The sequence below is a fragment of the Sphaerodactylus townsendi genome, linkage group LG13 (assembly GCF_021028975.2).
Source record: "Sphaerodactylus townsendi isolate TG3544 linkage group LG13, MPM_Stown_v2.3, whole genome shotgun sequence".
In the NCBI taxonomy this organism is placed as follows: Eukaryota; Metazoa; Chordata; class Lepidosauria; order Squamata; family Sphaerodactylidae; genus Sphaerodactylus; species Sphaerodactylus townsendi.
Genome location: NC_059437.1, coordinates 56,598,940 through 56,620,066, shown reverse-complemented (window position 1 = coordinate 56,620,066; position 21,127 = coordinate 56,598,940). Strand labels below are relative to the sequence as shown.

General features: G+C 50.4%; 1 protein-coding gene across 1 annotated transcript in view; it reads right to left on the bottom strand.

Moving 5' to 3' along the window:
* Window positions 1-606: 606 nt before the first annotated feature.
* MYO1H (myosin IH) overlaps window positions 607-21,127 on the bottom strand; it is a 45,146-nt gene continuing 24,625 nt past the window's right edge. The window contains 14 exon segments of the mRNA XM_048513882.1: window positions 607-1,295; window positions 2,757-2,856; window positions 4,876-4,970; window positions 6,138-6,208; window positions 9,577-9,712; window positions 9,859-9,914; window positions 10,113-10,206; window positions 11,846-11,929; window positions 12,650-12,809; window positions 14,137-14,221; window positions 16,803-16,871; window positions 18,054-18,130; window positions 18,938-19,051; window positions 19,553-19,670. Of these exon segments, the coding sequence (XP_048369839.1) occupies window positions 1,269-1,295; window positions 2,757-2,856; window positions 4,876-4,970; window positions 6,138-6,208; window positions 9,577-9,712; window positions 9,859-9,914; window positions 10,113-10,206; window positions 11,846-11,929; window positions 12,650-12,809; window positions 14,137-14,221; window positions 16,803-16,871; window positions 18,054-18,130; window positions 18,938-19,051; window positions 19,553-19,670 (1,286 nt within the window). The 3' untranslated portion in view covers window positions 607-1,268.

Below are 21,127 nucleotides of genomic sequence, written 5' to 3'. Positions count from 1 at the left end.
CAATGCAGGAACACACAATCAAAGCGCTCCTCCTGACAGATGGCCATCCAGCCTCTCTTTAAAAACCTCCAAAGGAAGAGACTCCACCTCCACATGCAAATCTTGCCTCGATGCCCCAGTCTGTCATAAAATGCAACCACTGTGCCCTCTGTCCCCCACAGCTGCAGAATCTGCCAGAACAACTTTTAGCTTCAAGTGATTTTTGCAGCCAAGTCCCCTTCTGCACACGCAAAATAATGCGTTTTCAAACCACTTTCACAACTGTTTGCAAGTGGATTTTGCTATTCCACACAGCTTCAAAGAGCACTGAAAGCAGTTTGAAAGTGCATTATTCTGCACGTGCGGAATGAGCCTAAGACATTCTGCACATTGCTGAGGATCAGAGCACGTGCCTGCTTGGGCTGAGCATGCAAGCCCCACCGTACAGCCAACTCTGCCTGTGGTCGTGGACAGCAGGGAAAGATCCGCCAAGATGGGCAAGTTCGTCTCTGGGGGAATGATTTCCCAGGCAGAAGTCTGTGGGTTGCTCACGATAAGCCTCACTTTCTTTTCAGACTCAACCAGATGGAGACTTAAATATGGCGCACAGATCAGTTTCAGGCCCTTCTGACTTTCTCTCCATCTCTTTATTTGCATCACCATTTATGGTACTTTCTGCCTCGCCAACACAGAACAAGCCACAATTCCAGCAGCAGGGAACACAGCAACTGGCAGAAGCCACGGGCTGGGGCTGGGATGTCCATTCGGCAGCTGCAGGTGGCAAAATTCAGGGACGCTCTCACCCCTTCATGTTACCCGCTGGCAATTTGATCATGGAACGGAGGAAGTCAGGCCTCTCTTGCCAGCTGGAGGGTCATTGAGTTTTCCCCCTCTGCTATTTCTCTCAACTTGTAAGCAGTTTTAGCCAAGGCCAGAATCCCAGGCTGGAACCCCTCTTCTGCTCGTTGCAGAGTTGCTTTGCTTTAAAAAGGCTTAGAGCCATTAAGTGCAGCTAGACGTAAACTATCCAGAACTTGTATTACAGAGAAGGTCACAAAACTAGAGTTCTAACAGTATTAACATCAGTTGTTGGGGCATTTAAGGGCAATGGTGGGTTCTGTCATTAGCAGCTGTATGTATATTATGATATTGCTTGAAGCGCATCTGCGGAAGTCCTATGGCATCAGAACTCTCCAGGACACGGCTCTCCTCCACACAGGGGGATGTTTGAGATAGCTTTCTGTTCTGAGCAGTCGTGGTAATGAGCAAAACTTGAACTCGGGTTCCCATCAGGGTTTTTTCACTTTGGGCGATACCTTTGGGATTTAAACATAACAAGCAGTTTTCGGATGGAAAGAGGAAGCACATTCCTTTCTCGTTTAATATCCCCAGCAGCTGGCGGATGCCCAAATAAGAAAATGGGGAGATGTTGGCTGAGCTAGATGGGATTTTTTAAAAAACTGAAACATCTTTTGACAATCCACGTACGAGAGAATGGACTCTCTACTCAGAGGAAGTCCGCCTTTGATTATCAGGAAGCTACAACAGGGACAGGTCAAGCCTCTTCAGATGCTGGTAGGTTTCAGCAGTGGCGCAGGAGGTTAAGAGCTCGTGTATCTAATCTGGAGGAACAGGGTTTGATTCCCTGCTCTGCTGCCTGACCTGTGGAGGCTTATCTGGGGAATTCAGATTAGCCTGTGCACTCCCACACACGCCAGCTGGGTGACCTTGGGCTAGTCACAGGTTCTCGGAGCTCTCTCAGCCCCACCTACCTCACAGGGTGTTTGTTGTGAGGGGGGAAGGGCAAGGAGATTGTCAGCCCCTTTGAGTCTCCTGCAGGAGAGAAAGCGGGGATATAAATCCAAACCCTTCTTCTTCACCTGACTGGCCTGATCTCAGAAGCTTAGCTAGGTTAGCCCTGGTTAGTTCTTGGACGGGAGACCACCCAGGCATGCTAGAGTTGCTATGCAGAGGGAGGCTATGGCAAACCACCTCTGTTCATTTCTTGCCTTGACCTGGGTGACCCCGCCTAGCCTGATCTCATCAGACCTTGGAAGCTAAACAGTGGTCAGTATTTGGATGGGAGCAGAGGTGGGATCCAGCAGGTTCTCACAGGTTCCCGAGAGTAGGTCACTAATTATTTGTGTGTGCCGAGAGGGGGTTACTAACTGGTGATTTTGCCACGTGATTTTTGCCTTAGTTATGCCCTCCTCTCAGCAGTAGCGCATAGAACTTGAAGCAGTCTAGCAGGAGGTGCACCGGCGTGCGTGGCAGCCTGCGCCTGCGTGCATTTGTTTCCCGCCCAAGGACCGGTGCAGCAGCTGCGTCCTTGCCACAGCCCCGCCCAGGAATGCCCCACCCTGGAATGCCCAGCCACGCCCCTGTTGTGCCCCACCCAGCCCCATTGGCGCTACGCCACAGTTTGAATCCCACCACCATGGGAACCTGTTACTAAAAATTTTGGATCCCACCACTGGATGGGAGACCAGCAAGGAAGTCCAGGCAGGCACTGTAAAGAAGTGTCCATGCTGCCAGGGGCTGATGGGAATTGTAGTCCATGAACATCTGGAGCACCACAGGTTGGCCACCCCTGGGTTAGAGGGTTAGACTAAGACCTGGAAGAGTCAGGTTTGAATCCCCGCTCTGCCTCGGAACCTTGCCCCGGTCGCAGGTTCTCAGCCTAACTTAGTTCACAGAGGTGTTGTCAGGAGAAAATGGGAGCGAGGAGAGGGCCAGCCACCCCCAGGTCTGTGCTGGAAAGAAACTGAAGGACTCACCACAGTCAGCAGTCCACTTTTGGCCTTGAAGATCCGAGCTTCGTGTGCAGTTGAGAAAATGATGGTGGAGTTTTTTCCAGGAGCCAAACTGTACACGAGGCTACAGAACAGACACAGGCCCCAGGGATTGCATCAGGCTGTCTTCCAGGCAATGTCAAAACCATCAAGCATCTTAAGGTCATGGGACTTGCTTGCTTATAAATTAAAGCCAAGAGTCTCAGGTTGCTTCTCCCCATCACTGGCCATTCGTGCAGTGCAAGACCAGAGCCCTGACCAGTACTACGGGACCCCTGCACCCAACCACAGGACCCCTGCACCTAACCACCATGGCTCCTGGCCTGCAGAGAGTAAGCGGGATTTTCATTGCCATTGACACAGAGGTTCTATACCCCAATCTGTATTTACTGCCTGAGCTCTACAGATGTGAAAGAAAACATGTAGAAGGGAAGGGCCACACATTCTAAACCTAGGCAGAGGCTAAGGGAACAAGGGATGGAGGAGAGGCCACATCCTTTCTGACCACCCAGCTTTCCCTCCGATCTGGCTGCTGCCCCTTTACCCCTGACCTGGTAGCAGGTGAACCAGTACTTCATCACAATGTATTGTTGAAGGCTTTCACGGCCAGAATCACTGGGGTATTGTGGGGTTTCCGGGCTGTATGGCCGTGTTCCAGCAGCATTTTCTCCTGACGTTTCACCTGCATCTGTGGCTGGCATGTTCAGGAAGTTGCCAGCCACAGATGCAGGTGAAACGTCAGGAGAAAATGCTGCTGGAACACGGCCATACAGCCCGGAAACCCCACAACACTCCACTTTGTCACAATGCTTGGAAGACCTTCCAGTGATGCATTCCAGTGTCGTGTGGGAGATCAAGGTTGGATCTCTTGACACATTTTCATTTTAACAGAGGTATTGCGGGGGGGGGGGGAGCTTTCAATGTGACTGCAACAAGGGGCACAGAGGGAGCCAATAACTTTTAAGCTCTCTTGCCCCTGTGCATTTCGTTACTCTGGGAAAATGAGGAAAACACACGGGTGAGAGTCAATTCTTCTTCCCCCTTGCAAAAGTATTCTAAAGACTAAAAAGCTTCCTACAAAACACACGCACACGCACACATTACAGTTTTGGATTTGTTTTTAAGTAGGGGGGTTTACATGCTTCAAATTCATAGGAGCTCTGAAGGGGAAAAAACTCACAAGAGCTTTGTTTTTTAAGTGCCAAATGGAATTAGGGAGTTAACAAACTATTTGTGGTAGAGATTTTTAGAAGGATTTGAGTTAGAGTTCTGGGAAAGACTTATAAGCCAAGGATGCAGTTGTGGAGGGGCGGGGGGGTGGGGGGTGTGAGGAACTGAACCTTTGTGGAAAATGTCTACCTGGATTTCAATGCTGGCTTACTGGTTTCATAAACCTTCAAACTGGTTCACACATTACAAAGTCCTCCTTGTGGCGGTCATAAGGTTTTTGATCAGACATGCACTGGGAAACACAGGCCTGTTTTGGATCAGGACCGCAACACACAAGAAGGAGAAGAGGCATCAGACTTCCGCCTGCACTGACCTCCAAGGGCCAATGGCTGCATGCAGATTTCCCCAACCACAAATAGGGGCCGTTTCAAGATGGTAAGACAATACAGGGAGGAAGGCTGACATCCGTTCTCCCCCTGTGTATTGGTCCTGGAGTCGTGAGATCAGGCTTACGGAGTCCTGGGCAGCGTGGAAATCTCTCACTGAAAGCCCTCGTGGTTTTTGTAACATGTGAATCATTCTGGGTGAAATTAAACCCTCGAGCCGGCTAAGCAGTTCTGTGTTTCTTGGAACAACAGATTTGCACTGAAGAATAAAAAAACACCACCTGACCAGGAAGAGCCAGGATGGCCCGACCTCATCGGACCTCAGAAGCTCAGCAGTCAGCCCAGGTCAGTACTTGGATGGGAGACCATCCGGGAAGTCCAGGGGCGCTCTGCAGAGGCAGGTGATGGCAAACCACCTCCGAATACCACCCCCCACCCACCCCCTGCCCACAAGGGGTCAACCAAGAGTTCGCTGCTCCTCGGCCGCCCAAACAAAGGCTTGTTGCTGTCAGAGCCCCAGTGCAGGTGTAAGTGAACAGGATGCTCACCTCCCTTGGGCGATGGCGATCTCCTCCTTGTTGGCCATCATGCAGAGTTTAATGGCCGTCTCAAATAGCTTTTCACACTGCAGGATTAAATCTCCCTGGGAGCAAGCAAAGCGTCCACCTGTTAGGCTCAGCAAAACCAAAAGACTGACACACACACACACACACCCCGGCAGAGCTTCCCATTCCGGGGACGCCCCCCCACCCCCTTCAACACTGCGCTATGTCTGGTCAGAACATGCTGATTATTTTAAGGAGGGGCCGGGGATCAACAGTGCCAGGAAACGACACAGCGGAACCCAACCTGTTATGCTTAGTTATGAAAGTATTACTGAAGGGATCCATAAAACCACCCTGTAGGGTAGGCCACTGCTATTATTTTCAGCATGCTGACGGAGCAGCCAAAGATGGCAGTAAAGCTTGCTTCAATTTATTGATTGTCTAAGCATATTGGTGGCGTAATTTTGGTACTCCAGATGTTAGGATTATTATCAGCCTCGCCAGCATGGCCAATTCGGCCATGCTGGCAGGGCTGGATGGGAATTGTAGTCCATAACATCTTGAGTGCCAGTTCGCCACCAATGGTCGGAGCATTGGTGGCGGAGCCTTTTAGCACTCAGATGTTATGGACTACAATTCCAATGGCCTACCAGCAGCCCAGTCAGCCCATGTTAGCGGGAGCTGTCAAATTATGAATCCTGCCCCTCTAGGTCGCCAAGAATGCTGTCCGAAGAGCTTCTCACATTGGGCCGAGATTCTAAAACTAGGATTTCTTGGGTGGGTTTTCCAGGCTGTGTGGCCGTGGTCTGGTGGATCTTGTTCCTAAGGATGTTTCGCCTGCATCTGTGGCCGGCATCTTCAGAGGTGTATCACAGAGGGAAGTCTGTTGCACACTGGGTCCAGTGAGAAGGGGATGTTTTAGTGGGGTATAAATTCAATTCATGGCTGAAGGGAGCAGGAAGGCTGGACGGGAGAGTTTGCTCCCATTATGTTTTGCCATCTTTGGTTCTCATCCTGGAGAACTGGCTGTAATGCAACACCGAGGAATGCACTCTGCACACACACAGAGGTGTTTATAACGTGTTCTGAGCCCTGGCACAGTGTATAAAGCTGAGTCCCAGCGGGGACCAAGCCCTGAAAATAGATTAGTATTTAAAATAAACGGACAAGAAACAAAGTTCTTGTCTTTCTTTGCTAACAGCACGCTGACTTTTGGTCTGGCATTTCCTACACACACACAGGCTACCTCTGCAGTAATTGGTTACCTTTTGATGCTTACAGTCATCTGAAACGTGGACAACTAAGATTCCATCACTCAGGCCGCTGACGGAAAGACCTTGGAAGAGGGAGTGCAAAATGAGGTCCTGATTAAACCAATGTTCAGGCTCTTTTTATTTGTTTTGGGATACCAGTCAACCCGGCAAGAGATCAGTCTGCAACCTGTGGCTCTCCAGATGTTCATGGACTACAAATCTCATCAGCCCCTGCCAGCATGCCCAATTGGGCATGCTGGCAGGCCATGGGATCTATGAGTCCATGAAACAATCTGAGAGCTTTCACAGGAATTGTACGAACCTATAGTGCCAACCCTGAGCACCATAGAAAGATCCCTCTCTCCCCACATCATGTTTGGAATGAGATCACCCCCACCTCAATGACTCAGCAGTTTTGCAGCGGCCTGACCAGCTAACAGGATTTTGGTCTCCACATGATTAAAGAAACCCCTGCCCCCAGCCCCAGAATTCTTCACAGCCAGGTTTTTGGCTCATTTTGGCATACAAGAGAACCTTTCTTCGCATGCATGGAATATTTAGCTGGTTTGTTTCAGGTTTTCAAATCACTGTGATTTTTTAAGTCATTATCATTTTTAATTTTGTGTAATTTTAGTTGTGGTTTTGTTGTTTTAATTGTGTACTCATTTATTATTACATTTATTCCCCACCCTTTACTATGGTCTCAGGGCAGGTTTAGGATCTGAAATATTTGCAGAAATTTAAAAGTAGTAAACAGAACAACACACACACAACGTTCGGGGCAGAAAAGAGAGAACCCAAGTGCCTTTGATTCATTCCCAACACACGCAGACCCCCAGCAGTTTTTCAAATTACCTTCACAGTGAGAGCTCCACCCTGGTCAAGATATCTAGCCAGTGGTGGGATTCAAATAATTTAACAACTGGTTCCAGTGGTGAGATTAAAATAATTTAACAACTGGTTGTTTACAAGCACCATTTTAACAACCGGTTCTGCCAGAAGTGGTGCGAACCTGCTGAATCCCACCACTGTATCTAGCCCACAGCTTCAGCACATGCCAGAGGGTTCTGGGGAGTTTTTTAAGGACCTATGCATCCAGTACACAGAGACAGGGTCTTCCAGCTGTTCCATGCAAACTGAAAGCAGGCCCTGATCAACTCTCTGGGGAAGGTGTGACTGTCTTTGAGGGCTATGGGTGCCATAATTTATCTTCTCATTGAAGAACCTAAGATAAGCTCCCAAGAGGCCCTTGGTCCCCCCAGCCCACTACAGTCTATGCCAGAGGTGGGATCCAGCAGGTTCTCACCAGTTCCGCATAGTGGGTTACTAATTATTTGTGTGTGCCGAAAGCAGGTTACTAATTGGGTCCACTTTTCCATCTCCACGCCCACGCCTCCCCGAGAGGCATCCTGCCTTTGAACGTGAAGGTTCCATATAGCAATTGCAACTGATAATGTAACTCCCTGAACTGGGTTAATCCCTTTCAGGTACTGCAATTCATTGATTCTCAGCCTTTCGTACCTTTTATCTCACCAGTCTCTATCAAAGAACATAAGAACATAAGAACATAAGAACAAGCCAGCTGGATCAGACCAGAGTCCATCTAGTCCAGCTCTCTGCTACTCGCAGTGGCCCACCAGGTGCCTTTGGGAGCTCACATGCAGGAGGTGAAAGCAATGGCCTTCTGCTGCTGCTGCTCCTGGGAAGCTACCCTGGACTGTTAAGGCATTTTGCAATCTCAGATCAAAGAGGATCAAGATTGGGTAGCCATAAATCGACTTCTCCTCCATAAATCTGTCCAAGCCCCTTTTAAAGCTATCCAGGTGAGTGGCCATCACCACCTCCTGTGGCAGCATATTCCAAACACCAATCACACGTTGCGTGAAGAAGTGTTTCCTTTTATTAGTCCTAATTCTTCCCCCCAGCATTTTCAATGTATGCTCCTGGTTCTAGTATTGTGAGAATTGCCAGGGTTTAGAGAAAAAATTTCTCTCTGTCCACATTTTCTATTTCCCATGCATAATTTTTATAGGACTTCAATCATATCCCCCCTCAGCCGTCCTCCTCTCCAAACTAAAGAGTCCCCAACGCTGCAGCCTCTCCTCATAAGGAAGGTGCTCCAGTCCCTCAATCATCCTCATTGCCCTTCTCTGCACTTTTTTTTTCTATCTCTTTGATATCCCTTTTTGAGATGCGGCTGACCAGAACTGGACACAGGACTCCAAGTCGCGGTCGCACTGCGGCTTTATATCAGGGGGCATGACAATCTTTTGCAGTTTTATTATCAACTCCTTTCCTAATTATCCCCAGCATAGAGTTTGCCTTTTTCACAGCTGCCATGCATTGAGTTGACATTCCCATGGAACTATCCACTAAGACGCCCAAATCCCTTTCCTGGTCTGTGACTGATAGCACTGACCCCTGTAGCGTGTATTTCTGTGTGTTTCACCATTGTGCATTTCACCCTTGCTGTGTTCAGATTTGTGAGTTGGGGCATTTTCTATAATGTGATGATGATTTAGAAATGACCTGGTGCAAAAAAAAATTGGGGGGGTTGTGGTGGGGTGGCTGCCCTTGGGGGGGGGCATCCAACAGGTTTTGCTCAGGGCTCAGGTTTGCCTAGGTACGCCTCTGCCCCCTTTGCTGAGGGGGGGGGGCTGGCAAGGGAACCTGTTACTAAAATTTTTGGATCCCACCACTGGTCTGTGCTGAAATCTACTTCCCAGCACGTGCTACCTGGGCAGAGCAAAGACAGAGCGAGGGGACTTCTGCAAGCAACTCATGTGCTCGAAGGCACAGCCACTCACCCAGCACAGGTTTCCGGTTTTTCTGGGCCTTGGGCAGACAGTTTTCAGAAGGCTCCTCCCCACCCTCAGCGCCTCCAGCCCTCCTCCTCTCCCACCCCACAGCTGCCTGCAGCCCTTTCCCCAGTGGCACTGGGCAGTGATGCAGCAGGGAGCATGAGTGGCACAGCAGGGCTAGCCACTGAGTGGGCAGGGGGTGCCAGCAGCAGGACCGCTGGGCCCCGGCAAGGGCCCCACCTGAGGGTATGCTGATGCCGGCCCTGGACTGACCCACTTAACCTCTCGGCCAAAGATCGACTAATGGGGCGCTTTTCCCTCACTTCCTCAGCTTCCATCCCCCCCCTATGCTGCCAAGCAGCTCTCAGCCAGCGGCATCCCAGAAGCGATCCCCACGACCCCGCCGGCTCTGTCGCAGTGGGTGCGTCCAAAGCGCGCCGGATTCAGAAGAGAATGTCTGGGATGCCGCCAGCATGAGCAGGAAGCCAGCCGCGACAGCAGCAGCTTCAGGGCAGCTGTGCTGTCGCCGCCCCTCTCAGTGGGGAGTGCCGAGGGACCCCGCGCTACTCTCCTCGAGTAGCGCGGGGGCTTAAGGGAAGTGGGGAAAGGGCCTAAGCCACAGGACTCTTGATGACCCCTGCCTCTTTTACCTTTGATCGCTGGGTAGTCCACCTTCTCCTTGATCTTGGCCATCTCCACCAAGTGAAAGGAAACTCTGGTCAGGACAAGCAGCCGATCTCGGGGTTTGAAGCCTTTTTGGTCAAACTTCACCACAGGGGTCACGTACTGAAAACCACCACAGACTAACCCTCAGCAACCACAGAAGATGATTCTGACGCCTTCGCATGAGGCAGCACGCCCCCCCCCCCGCCCCAGAGAACCAGGTGCTGACCTCTCTCGCCCTCCCCGTGTGCAAGATCTTCCCTGCATACCTTAACCTTCTCATGGCGGATCAGCGACAAGACTTTGGGGTGTAACTCTTCCTCCTCTAGAAGAGAAACAAGGAGGAGTAGCACAGGTCCCCATACAAAGGTGTAGAGGCACAGGTGCACAAAGGGTGCCCAAGGAGGGGATCTTAGTGAAGCCCTCCTCACGCATCTGGCACCCCAGCAAGGTCGCCCAGAACACCCCTTCTGCCAAGCCCAAGTTCTCAGCCAGGGCTGTTCTTTGTCCATCAATTACTTACGTATCCTGGTCTCAACGAACAGCTCAGCCACACTTTTGTCATAGCCCTCTTTCTTCCCAAGGAAAATGGTGCTCGCAAGCAACTTCTGCTGCATCTGTTTGGGGCATCAAAGGAGGCAGGAGGCTGTCTGATATTCTGACACAGGAACATTGGGACCAAACCACAAGCGACCCTGGAGACCAGCCACTCAGCCCCTTGATGGGCACTTCAGCTACAAAAAGCAGCCTTTAAGAATATAGAACGTTCTAAAAGGGTTTGTTCTTGTGATCTGGTTACAGTTGAAACACTTGACCACTCTCTCTGTTTGTATGCCCTAAATATGATAAGATACGCATGAAATATATGAATTCTATTTTCTTGCAATGTTCTCAGTGGCATGAGTGTTATAAGATACCCAATCTCCTGAACAGCTCTGATGTACTCTTTTGTGAAACTGTTGCAAATTTTATACTGGAAATTAGTAATCTTAACTGTATTTCTTAACCTTGTTTTGTTTTAAAATTTTGTCCTGTTTTATATGCCAATAAAGGCTTGTGTGTGTTGTACAAAAAACAGTCAGAAGGAGCAGTAGGGAATGCAGCACTGGGGAAAGGGGGGGTTAATGTTCACACACACACACACACACACACACACACACACACACACACACACCCACCCACCCGGTGATTTTTCCCCAGTGGGAAACCCTGACTCCTGGTCTGCTTTAGGTCAGGGGAAAGGTATAGGTAGCCTATCTGCTTTTACTCTTCATGCAGCTTAAAGCAGGCAGCTGTAGGAGTATTTTCTATCGGCAACATGACATCGGTGGGAGAGAAGAGGAGAAATAGTTACACTGCCCCAGCGCTGACCTGTATTGCTGAATCTTGCAGCTGAACTACATATCCGGGGGCTCTTCATGACTCCACAGCATCTCCTGTGGCTTGGGACTCAAACGGACATTTCCCATCAGATCTGAATCCAGCAGCCCCGTTGACGCAAACAAGATTTGGGAGGCCTGAGTTCCCAGGGATCAAAGCTCCCTCCTGAGTGTCGCAGGTTCCTTTGACTTCTGAGTCCCAATCTTGCCCCCAGACTCAAATCTCGCAGTTCTACTGCAGACCAACAAGGTTGGCCTCTGAAACTCACTTTATCAGTGGGCAAAGAGGTACGACGTGTGGGCGGGTTTTTAAAAACTGATATTTTACTGCTGTTAATTTTGTAAGCTGCCCTGAGACCTCCGTACAGGGCAGGGTACAGATAGCCATAAATAATAAATAAAATAATATTAATAAGAACATAAGAACAAGCCTGCTGGATCAGACCAGAGTCCATCTAGTCCAGCTCTCTGCTACTCGCAGTGGCCCACCAGGTGCCTTTGGGAGCTCACGTGCAGGAGGTGAAAGCAATGGCCTTCTGCGGCTGCTGCTGCTCCTGAGCACCTGGTCTGCTAAGGCATTTGCAATCTCAGATCAAGGAGGATCAAGATTGGTAGCCATAGATCGACTTCTCCATAAATCGGTCCAAGCCCCTTTTAAAGCTATCCAGGTTAGTGGCCATCACCACCTCCTGTGGCAGCATATTCCAAACACCAATCACACGTTGCATGAAGAAGTGTTTCCTTTTATTTGTCCTAATTCTTCCCCCCAGCATTTTCAATGAATGCCCCCTGGTTCTAGTATTGTGAGAAAGAGAGAAAAATTTGTAGAATTACAGAGTTGGAAGAGTCCTTAGAGTTGAACAAACCCAAAACTTACTTGCGCTTTCCTCTCCTCTGTGAGGCTGCGGCAGTATTTCCGCACGAGCGTCCTGATGCACAGCTTCTTCAGAAGCTCAGAAGTCTTTATAGAAGGGAAAAAGTGGTCAGACGCTCAGACACTGAAGAAGAAGAGTTTGGATTTATACCCCCCTTTCTCTCCTGTAAAGAGACTCAAGGGGGCTTTCAAGCTCCTTTCACTCCCCCTCCCCCCCACCACAGACACCTGGTGACTTAGGTGGGGTTGAGAGAGTTCAGAGAGAACTGTGACTAGCCCAAGGTCACCCAGCAGGAATGTAGGAGTGAAGAAACAAATCTGGTTCACTCAGGTGGAGGAGCGAGGGAATCAAACCCGGTTCTCCAGATTAGAATCCGCCTGCTCTTAACCACTACACCACGCTGGCTCTCCTGGAAGCAGGGGGACCCAACTTCAGTCACTGGCAAGTCCTGTTGAAAAGCTCTCCCCAAACGGAGTGAACATGCAAAGCTGCCTTCCACACAGTCGGATGCTGAGACCACCACGCTCAGGTTCCTTTACCTGGCGATGCCGGGATTGAACCCAAGACCTCCAGCATGCAAAGCTGCCACTCAGGTTCAGCTGTGGCCCTTTCCCTGCGTGCTTGGAGGTGCCTTGCCTTGGGGCGACCACTGCTCCATGAGGTCATTTCTTCCGATTGGCAGCCAAGATCTCTCCTGGGACCTTCGGTGTGCAAAGTAGATGCTCCACCACTGAGCCGCAGCACCCCACCCAAAGCACGTGTACACATGACGGTTCTGGCCCTTCATTGAACTCCTCAGTTCTTACCTCTTGCAAGAGCGCAGGCGGCTGAAGCCAGGTTTGGTCCAAGACTGTCTTCGGGAGATGGCTCCGGAGCTTCGTGATGTAGGTGATCCGTGCGAGCTTCACGTAGTCTATGTTTTCAGGGTTTGTGGGTTGGTTCCGGTTTATAAAGCCTTTTATGTACCTGCAGAAATGGAGATGCCCCATTCAGGACTGACCTACCCCTCAAGACCAAACAAGATGGGCCAAACTGCTGTGACCGCCATCATTATCATGGATTTATTTCAGCTGCTGGAAGGAACAGTATCCTGGACTAAGCTTTTCTTATTTTGTCACACATTTTGTGTGAAGGAACAGACTGTTGAGCCTCTGTCCCTTCAGGTACCCGGGAGTTTGGAAAACTCTGAAGCCAGCTCCAGTCAGCGTGACTGACTCTTTCCATGGCTGTTAGGGTGGGGGCCGGGCCACTGGATACTGACCACTGCCTTGAATAAATCAAAGCACATCTCCCCCTGGGCAGATCTGCACATCCAGCTCTGTATGTCCATGTTGCCGTCTAGAAGTCCCACCTAGTTCCTGCCTCTCCGGCTTGGCTCCTCCAAGCTAGTTTGGGGATGATGGTCAATTGTACTTTTGAGCTCTCGTGCTCCAGAGTCAGCCGGCTGACCTGCAGCCTCTCCCCATCACCAAATTCCAGATAGCAAAGTGAAACAGGTTAAACCATAAGTTCTGCAGAAACGCCAGCATTGTGCTGACAGCATTTTTGGGTGTACAGGTGTTCTGGTTGTTGCTGATGCCCCCTGATTTTCACCCCACCAGCCAGATGAGCCAGTGGGAGAATTGGGGGGGGGGGGTGTCTCCTGCACCCATAGGGGTGAGGACTGACAGCCCTAAGTATAAGGTAGCTCCATGAGTTCAGAGTGACTTGTCAGGTTCTTGTATTGTTTCCAAAGCCTGCAAATGCTTGCTTGGCCAGTGGGCAGCCAAAGAAATAATATGCGTGGACCAGAAGGAGGCAGGCTGTTCAGGCCTTGTTTTGTTCTCTCTAATATAAGGTGACCAGATGGTCACCTTTGTAAACTGGGACGGGCGGGTAGGTGGGTGGCCGCGCATGCGCGTGCAGCCACAGGAGCGCACTGCCTTCTGGGGCGCTCCCATTTCCCGCCCTGTCACAGGGTGGGAAACGGGAGCGCCCCAGAAGGCAGTGCTCCTGCGGCCGCGTGCGTGGGAGGCTGCCGCACTGCCTTGCGCCCCAGAAGGCAGTGCAGCAGCCTTCCAAAAATTGGGACACTTCAAAAAAAATTGTTTTAAGGCGGGACTGTCCTGCCAAAAGCGGGACGTCTAGTCAGCCTACTCTAATACCATCTGCAGCCTGAATGAACAGGAGTAAGACCACCGGTGTCCCAGAGGCCCCCAGCCCTCATGCTTTCCAGGGCAGCTGCCCAGTTCTTTCCACTGTGATGTGCCACAAGGTCAGTGGCAGGGGAAGGCCAGGCAAAAAGCACACTCACTTCCGGATGGTCTGAGCTGCCCACGCCCTCTTCTGGGCCTCTTTGCGTGCCAGAACCCCCCTCCAGCGAGCCTCCAGCTTGATGGCTGCAAGAGAGAATCCCAGTGCAATACAGACACATGTGATAACCCCTGGGCTGAAGGCTCAAGCCGGAGTGAAGAGGCGCCAATGCTCTTTGGCCTTTGGTATGCTTATCTTAAGCAACAGAGACAGCCAGGGCAAACAGAGCCAGCGTCAACACAGGCCCCCCCAACCAAAGACTCTAACCCTCTGCCTCCGCATTCCACAGCTCAGTCCCAGCCCAGACTGCTCATAAAACATCGCCAGAAGCCCAGTCCAGCTTCATAAGAGGGGCCGTGGCTCAGTGGTAAAGCATTTGGCTGGAATGCAGGATGTCTCAAGCTCCACCCTCAGCATCCGCAGGTCAAAGGATCAGGCAGAAGGCAGCGTTAAGGATTAGCTGCTGCCAATCTGGCTAGAGTAGACAACCCTGACCCGGACAGACCAAGAGTCGGATGCAGGAGAAGGCAGCTTATTTATTATTTTATTTTATTTATTTATGGGTTTTATATACCGCCCAACCCCCGAAGGGCTCTGTGCTAATGAGCTTCATGTGCTAATGTGCTAATGTGTGTTCATGGACCCCCAGGATAGCCAGGGCCTCTGGAATTTAGGTGCACCCCCACCCCCACCCCAGAGGTGGGATCCAGCAGGTTCTCACAGGTTCCCGAGAGTAGGTTACTAATTATTTGTGTGTGCCGAGAGGGGGTTACTAATTGGTGATTTTGCCACGTGATTTTTGCCTTAGTGACGCCCCTCCTCTCAGCAGTAGCGCGCAGAACTGGAAGCAGTCTAGCAGGAGGAGAGTGCACGAAAGGCGTCGCGTGGCAGCCATCGCCACCGTGCACTTGACTTTCCCCGCTAAAGGACGAGCGCCAGTGGCTGCAAAATCACTTGCCACAGCCCCGCCCCAGAATGCCCGGCCATGCCCCCGTCATGCCCTGCCCAGCCCCATTTAACTACGCCACAGTTTGAATCCCACCACTATGGGAACCTGTTACTAAAATTTTTGGATCCCACCACTGCCCCACCCCCACAGTGACCCCAACATGATATGGTCTAATAGCTCAGCTATCTACTTGCAAGTGCCTGCTCAACATTATCAGAAGCAAGCTCTAACCCCTCCTGAGATGAATACCCTCTCAAAACAAAATCCATGAACACAGCATCACAATACCTGCCCACCCAATTAAATATATCAAACTCTGCCTTAAACAATATTATCCACATTAGGATCAATTAATGCAAAAGAAGGAGGTTAGAACAAATATGTCAGAGCGAGGCCTCTTCAGTGGCGACTCCACAGTTCTGGCATTCCTTTTCTTTGGAGAATGGCCACTAGTACTATGGTGACGATTTGCAGGGCAATTTGCAACAGTAGTTCAATAAATGGTGGCCATGAGCAACACTCATATCATTACATTACATCATTGTCTGTCTGTCTGTCTGTCTGTCTGATTGACTGATTGACTGATTGACTGATTGACTGATTGATTGATTGATAGGCCGCGTCACCCCAAAGGGCTCGAGGCGGCTCACAATACAGCTGTTCCAATAACAGCACATAAAATACATAACTAAAACTAACCACATTAAAACAAATTTCCACAGCAGCAATTTCTTAAAATTTAAATAACAAAGTTAAGAGCAAGCAAAATTAAAGACATGGTTAAATCATAATTTTAAAAAGTATGACGTTAGGCAAGGTTCAAGTCCAGTAGTACCTTAGAAACCAAGAAGGTCTTTTGAGAGGTATATGTTTTTGAGAGACAAACCTCGCTACTGGACTCAAGTAGTTCTCCAGAACATTGCTTGGAAGCTGCCCAGCTAACACCATGCAAGGGAGCATGTCGAGACAGACAATGGGCAGCAGGTGGCGCAGGTGCCATAAGAACAGCCATTCAAGAAGACCCCGTTTTTAGACATTTTAACAAGCTCATCTTCAGATCCTCTGAAGATGTCAGCCACAGATGCAGGCGAAACGTCAGGAGAGAATGCTGCTAGAACACGGTCATACAGCCTGGAAACCACACAGCACCCCAGTGATTCCGGCCGTGAAAGCCTTCGACAATACATTTTAACAAGCTATTAATAAGTTTATATTGGACTAACAGGGGTCCCCAACATGGGGTCCATGGAAGCCCCTGCGCCCACCGTATGTTTTCAGAAAATGGACAGGGCCATGTGGGGTCTTCTGCCCAGCAAAACTTCCAGTAAGTTGTACATATTTTTAAAAACTTTGCTTTTCACCTCAGAACAAGGATATTCATTACATCACTGAAGATGAATTGCAGCAGCTGCGGCTACCCTAGAGTGCTTTCCTGCATCATTGAACATCCAGATTACAATGAGAAAGCAGCAACTTCACTAAAGTGGAGAAGCACGGCCAGCTCTGGGTTGGGAAATTTCAATAGATTTGGGCCTGGGAAGTTCACCCTCCACAGCAGACATTTTCCGCAGGAGAACTGGTCCCCATCACCTTGAGATCAGTGGTAACCGCAGGTCTCCAAGCCCCACCTCCCTGTCCCAAGCAGTTCCAACTTTTAGTGGAGTAGCATTTCAAGCTCTAACCCACCTAGACCCACCAGACCCCAAAGAAGCACTTACCAGCTTGCCTCTTCTTCTGGTACTCGCGCCTCCCCACGCAGCCTTTGTATTTAGCTTGCGCTCTGGAAACTGAAAGGGGGAAATGTTAATGACCCCCCATTCATTGCCTCTGTTGTGGGCTTCTACCACCATAAATCTAAGCGAAGAAGAAGAAGAAGAAGAAGAAGAAGAAGAAGAAGAAGAAGAAGAAGAAGAAGAAGAAGAAGAAGAAGAGAGGAAGAGAAGAAGGGAGGGAGGGAGGGAGGGAGGGAGGAGGAGGAGTAGTTTGGATTTATATCCCCCTTTCTCTCCTGTAGGAGACTCAAAGGGGCTCACAATCTCCTTGCCCTTCCCCCCCCCCTCACAACAAGAAACACCCTGTGAGGTGGGTGGGGCTGAGAGAGCTCCGAGAAGCTGTGACTAGCCCAAGGTCACCCAGCTGGCGTGTGTGGGAGTGCCCAGGCTAATCTGAATCCCCCAGATAAGCCTCCACAGCTCAGGCAGCAGAGCGGGGAATCAAACCCGGTTCCTCCAGATTAGATACACGAGCTCTTAACCTCCCATGCCACTGCTGCTCCATGAAGGCACCCTGTTTGACCATAGCTCACTCCCAGGGCAACACCCACTCCCATAAATTTGGTTTTCCCTGGAATTTTTGCCTAAACTGGTCCTGACCCAGCTCCAGCTGTGCCCACTCCTGGATGGAATTTCCACCTGGGTTCTTTGCAGCTGCAAACTGATCACCTGACTGATTCATTATTACAGGGGGAATCCTGCTTGTAACAGTACCCTTTCACAGTGAGAAAGTTTGTCATAACTATAAAGGTAACTCCAGGTTCTGGTTAAAGCTCAGGGCCCGTTCAAGGCATGCAAGCAGATCACTTCCGGGGCTTCTGTGGTGCCAGCCAAGTCCCCTTGTGTGCCTGGGATGCTAGGGCTGGGGTGAGCCCCGGAACTTTATTGAGTCGCCCTCGGCAGCTGCCTCTTTTTCTTGTCCACAGAACCGTCCTGATCCTCATACCTACGCAGGAGGGCTGGCTGCCAACAGAGTCCTCCTTCGCTGAGCGCTTCCAACTGCCTGACCCCACTTCGCTCTAGGAATGCAGAGGCAATGCCAGCCACACCCAGCTCTTTCTGTCCTAACCCTCTGCACAAGCCATGCAAATTCTGCCGTCTCTCTTTTCTGTGCCAGCCTTAATTCTTGGAAGCCACCGCTAGGAAGCAGCTCCAGAAAACAAGGAAAGCGTCACAGGATTCCAACCAAGTACATACTGAGCATGTGTTTTTTCTGCTCAAAGGCATCTTCAGTGGCAAACAGCGTCCTCGGGAAACGAATGAAGATTTTGGTCCTGAAGGAAGAAAACATTTTATGAAACAAGGATACTGCATGCTGTAGAATCTTAGGCGGAAAATATTTACCACCATTTAATGGTCCTTCCCCCCCCCCCCCCCCAACATTGCCGAAGAATAAGTGTCTATTTTCACCAGAAAACAATGATCCCCAAAGGGTTTGTGTGTGTGTGAGCGCACATGCAGGGGGGAGTGGCAAAGTAGGAAGGAGGGTAACAGAACCAAATCATTTTAAAGTGGGCCTGGTTTCAGGGCAGGGGATGCTTCATTGTGCCAGGCAGACTCTTTCTGACACAGCACAAATGGAAGTTGTGGATGATCCACACGGCCATCGACAGTAAAGCAAGCAGCAACAGAGAGGAAAGCCCTTTTCAGCTGTGTCGTATCCTAAGGAAAGCCCTTATTAGATGCACTGCTTATGAGCATGGGGGTCTTTGTTCCCCTTTGCCATCAGGCATAATAACTCTGTCCTGCTGCCATTGTTTAAGTTACTTCTGTTACTTCCCTCATACACACACACACACACACACACACAAACAGAGAGAGAGAGAGAGAGAGAGAAAGGATTTTTTTGGTTTTTAAGTTTTCCAGTTCTCAAAGAAGGAAGTGCGGCAGCCTCCCGCACACGCAGCCGCAGGAGGGCGGGAAACGGGAGGGCGGGAAATGGGAGCGCCCCAAAAGGCAGTGCACTCCTGTGGCTGCGCGCGCACGGCCACCCGCCTGCCCGGGTCCCGGTTTACAAAGGTGACAATCTGGTCACCTTAGACTATGACAACCAGGTACCCTGTCCTAACACGGGTACTCACTTCCCCATTTTATACTCATCAGGTTTGTATCCGAGATATTGGACCAACTTCTCCACTCCCCTGGCTGCCGAACCCCGCCAGTGAGGCCAAGTTTCTGGGCACAGACTTTTGTACCTAAAAAACATCCAGAGAAACAAGAGAAAGGTGTTTTCATACCAGGAAGGCCAGAACATGTGGGACCTGCTACAACTGCAGCTGACCGTTGTGGGTTTTCCAGGCTGTGTGGCTGGGGTCTGGTAGTTTTTGGTCCTAATGTTTCACCTGCATCTATGGCTGGCATCTTCAGAGCCATGTCACGGTGAGATGTGTTTCTCTCCATGGCACAATGACATGCCTCTGAAGATGCCAGCCATAGATGCAGGTGAAACATTAGGACCAAAAACTACCAGACCATGCCCACAGGGCAAAAACCCCCACAACAGCAAGCTGATTCCCGCCGTGAAAGCCTTCGACAATACAATTCCAGCGGAGATGTATGGAAGACTGAGTTCTCAAACTGCTTCCCCAGCCGGTTGTGAAGAGCCAAGCTGACATGTCTCCCAGATTTTCTCTGAGTGTCCCCAGTTTGAGCCATCAGAGCCTCAACCACACCTGAAGAGCCTCCCATGGGTTTACCTTTGCAGAAAGTGCTCATACTTCCGACGGTAAGCAAAGCCAGCTCGCCTGACCCGCAGGTGCTCCATCAGGCCCAGGTACTTCACCTGGTGTCTGATCAAGGAGTCATCAAATTTGTCTGCAGAAAAAACAAGCCACACAAAGTTCTGAAGATCGCTACTGACTGAACGAGGTGAGGGTTACAAGCTGGGAGCCAGACGGCAACCTGGGAGGAGGAAGGTGGACCACGGTCTGTCAGCATAAGCAGGCAGGTGGGCAGTTTAGAGGGGGATGGATATTATTAAGGGCAGATTTTAAAAAATTGTCAGGCATGGGTCCACCTGACTCAGTGTCACTGAGCAGGGGCCCTACCCCCAAGGGTAAACATAGTGAAACTACTTTACACATTAAGAACATAAGAACATAAGAACATAAGAACAAGCCAGTTGGATCAGCCAGCTCTCTGCTACTCGCAGTGGCCCACCAGGTGCCTTTGGGAGCTCACAGGCAGGAGGTGAAAGCAATGGCCTTCTGCGGCTGTTGCTCCCGATCACCTGGTCTGTTAAGGCATTTGCAATCTCAAATCAAAGAGGATCAAGATTGGGAGCCATAAATCGACTTCTCCTCCATAAATCTGTCCAAGCCCCTTTTAAAGCTATCCAGGTGAGTGGCCATCACCACCTCCTGTGACAGCATATTCCAAACACCAATCACACGTTGCGTGAAGAAGTGTTGTGGGTTTTGTGTTGTGGGTGTTGTGGGTTTTCCGGGTTGTATGGGTGTGTTCCAGTAGCATTTTCTCCTGACAGTTCGCCTGCATTTGTGGCTGGCATCTAAAAATGCACAGCTCAGTGGCAGACAGCTTTGTATGCAGAATGGCCCAGATTCAATTCCAATTAACAAGAACTAACCTATCCACTTTTATCCCATCCTGCCTCAGGGCAGCATGATAGACACCGCCCCCCCCCCCCCCGGCATTTGTCCCAACAGCCTCCCAAAATCAGCTGGGGGCTTCAAAATTGATACAGCAAGAAGCAGGTGCTGACATAACAAATTGGGGCGGGGGGGGGAGAGGAGGGGTGAAAACAAAAGGGTCTATCCAGTGGTGGGATCCAAAAAATTTAGTAGCAGGTTCCCATGGTGGTGGGATTCAAACTGTGGCGTAGTGCCAATGGGGCTGGGCAGGGCACAACGGAGGCGTGGGCGGGCATTCTGGGGATGGGGCATTCCTGGGCGGGGCTGTGGCAAGGATGCAGCCACTGCGCTGATCGCGCCAGTGAGGAAATGAATGCACGCATGAAGCGGGGCTGCCACGCATGGCGCGGTGCACCTCCTGCTAGACTGCTTCTGAGTTCATAATCGCTACTGCTGAGAGGAGGGGCGTATCTAAGGCAAAAATCACGTGGCAAAATCACCAATTAGTAACCCCCTCTCGGCACACACAAATAATTAGTAACCTACTCTCGGGAACCTGTGAGAACCTGCTGGATCCCACCTCTGGGTCTATCTCAAAAGAACTGCAGCCCCAAAGGACGAAAGGCACCAGAGACATCAGAGCAATGAAATGCTTTGGATGTGCACAGCACTGTAGGTACA